Source organism: Meleagris gallopavo (assembly GCF_000146605.3).
Source record: "Meleagris gallopavo isolate NT-WF06-2002-E0010 breed Aviagen turkey brand Nicholas breeding stock chromosome Z unlocalized genomic scaffold, Turkey_5.1 Chr41_random_7180001930176, whole genome shotgun sequence".
NCBI lineage: Eukaryota > Metazoa > Chordata > Aves > Galliformes > Phasianidae > Meleagris > Meleagris gallopavo.
The window spans coordinates 1-1,277 of record NW_011101021.1 but is presented as its reverse complement, the minus strand read 5'-3'; the positions used below and the strand labels follow the sequence as shown (position 1 = coordinate 1,277).

Below are 1,277 nucleotides of genomic sequence, written 5' to 3'. Positions count from 1 at the left end.
GTTCCTTCCCAACCTCCTTCTCCGTGAGGAGTTCACGGACATTAGTTACCCCAAGATGCTTGAGGGAGTGCTGCTCCTGGCGGATGTCTCAGGTGGGCTGGGCATGGCAGAGTCCCCACGGACATGAGCCCTTAGGACGCTCCAGGCCCTCGGGAGCCCTGCCCCGAGACTGGGTAGCCATCTTGTCACTGCGCAGGCCTCCTGCCGTGCTGCCCAAAGAGCGGGCAGCTCCTCCTGGGTTGTCAGCCATGGCTGTGACGAGCACTGAGCCGGGGCTGGGGAAGGGGTGAGCTACAGGTGCACGCAGACGCGTCCTGATTTGTGGCTGTCCTTCTGGCAGGTTTCACTGCCTTGGCAGAGAAGTGTGTCCAGCAGAACGGACCCGAGAGAGGAGCTGAGGAGCTGGCGCATGCCCTCAACACCTACATGGGGGACATTCTGGAGGGTAAGAGCCGTGCTGCTGGGCTGTCGGGCATCAAGCCCCGAGGCTCGCTCACTGTGGAGAGAGCCGTGCTGGGCCGCCCGCTCCTGCCTCCCTGAAGGGGGGAGGAGCCGGAGCCGGGCTGTCTTTGGTGGGGCCCGGCACCCAGGACCAAGGAGGGCGGTGGGCACAAACTGAAAGGCGGGAGGTTCTGCTGGGCAGGAGGAGAGGCCTCTGCGGTGACGCTGACCGAACTGTGGCACAGGTTGCCCAGGAAGGCCGGCGGGTCACCCAGACGCACTCAGAGGTCTTCACAAGGCCTGCGAATGTGGCCCCGGGCAAGTGGCTCTGGGTGGCTTGCTTGAGTGGAGCAGTGCGCAAAGCTGGAGCAGACGCTCTGCAGAGGTGCCCTCCTGCTCCCACCACGCCGTGCACCGTCTCTCGAGGCGCTGCCTCCCTGCTGGCTATGCGGCTTCCAGGGCTGTGGCTGCAGCGGCCCTGGGAGCAGGGCTTTCTGGAGCCGTGCCCTGGTCCCGCACCACCACGCTGGTCCTCTCAGGGTACAGTGGCTCTTCCCACGGCTCCTGGAAGAAGGCGTCCCTTTAACTCTGTTTTTCCTTCTCTTTATCTGCAGTGGTGCTGGATTTTGGAGGAGACATCCTGAAGTTTGCAGGTGTGTCCTTAGGAGGAGGCAGAGTCAGTGTCGTGCTGATGCGCAGCGTCTCCCGTGGGAGCCTCCTGGATTCCACCCTGCTTTTTGCAGAGAGCCAAGGGGAACTGCTTTGTCTCCAGCATTGTGCAGGGCTTCTACAGGAGCGCTGAGGCGTGGGAGAAGCAGTGGGGGGGAGGGAGCCCT

The 1,277-nt window shown here is 63.5% G+C and overlaps 1 protein-coding gene across 1 annotated transcript; it reads left to right on the top strand.

The window, feature by feature from the left end:
• The first annotated feature begins 6 nt into the window (after positions 1–6).
• Positions 7–1,267, top strand: LOC109364239 (adenylate cyclase type 10-like). Its single transcript, XM_019610878.1, has 3 exons — positions 7–92; positions 341–445; positions 1,056–1,267. The coding sequence occupies exons 1-3, from the start codon at positions 56–58 to the stop codon at positions 1,241–1,243; spliced, it is 330 nt and encodes a 109-aa protein (XP_019466423.1). The 5' UTR covers positions 7–55; the 3' UTR covers positions 1,244–1,267.
• The last annotated feature ends 10 nt before the right edge of the window (positions 1,268–1,277 follow it).

Excerpts from the sequence above, each read along its gene's own strand:
- LOC109364239 (XM_019610878.1), top strand. The coding sequence starts at position 56 with ATGCTTGAGGGAGTGCTGCTCCTGGCGGATGTCTCAG. Across the intron at positions 93-340 it reads GCTCCTGGCGGATGTCTCAG|GTTTCACTGCCTTGGCAGAG; the intron begins GTGGGCTGGGCA and ends TCCTTCTGGCAG. Across the intron at positions 446-1,055 it reads CATGGGGGACATTCTGGAGG|TGGTGCTGGATTTTGGAGGA; the intron begins GTAAGAGCCGTG and ends CTTTATCTGCAG.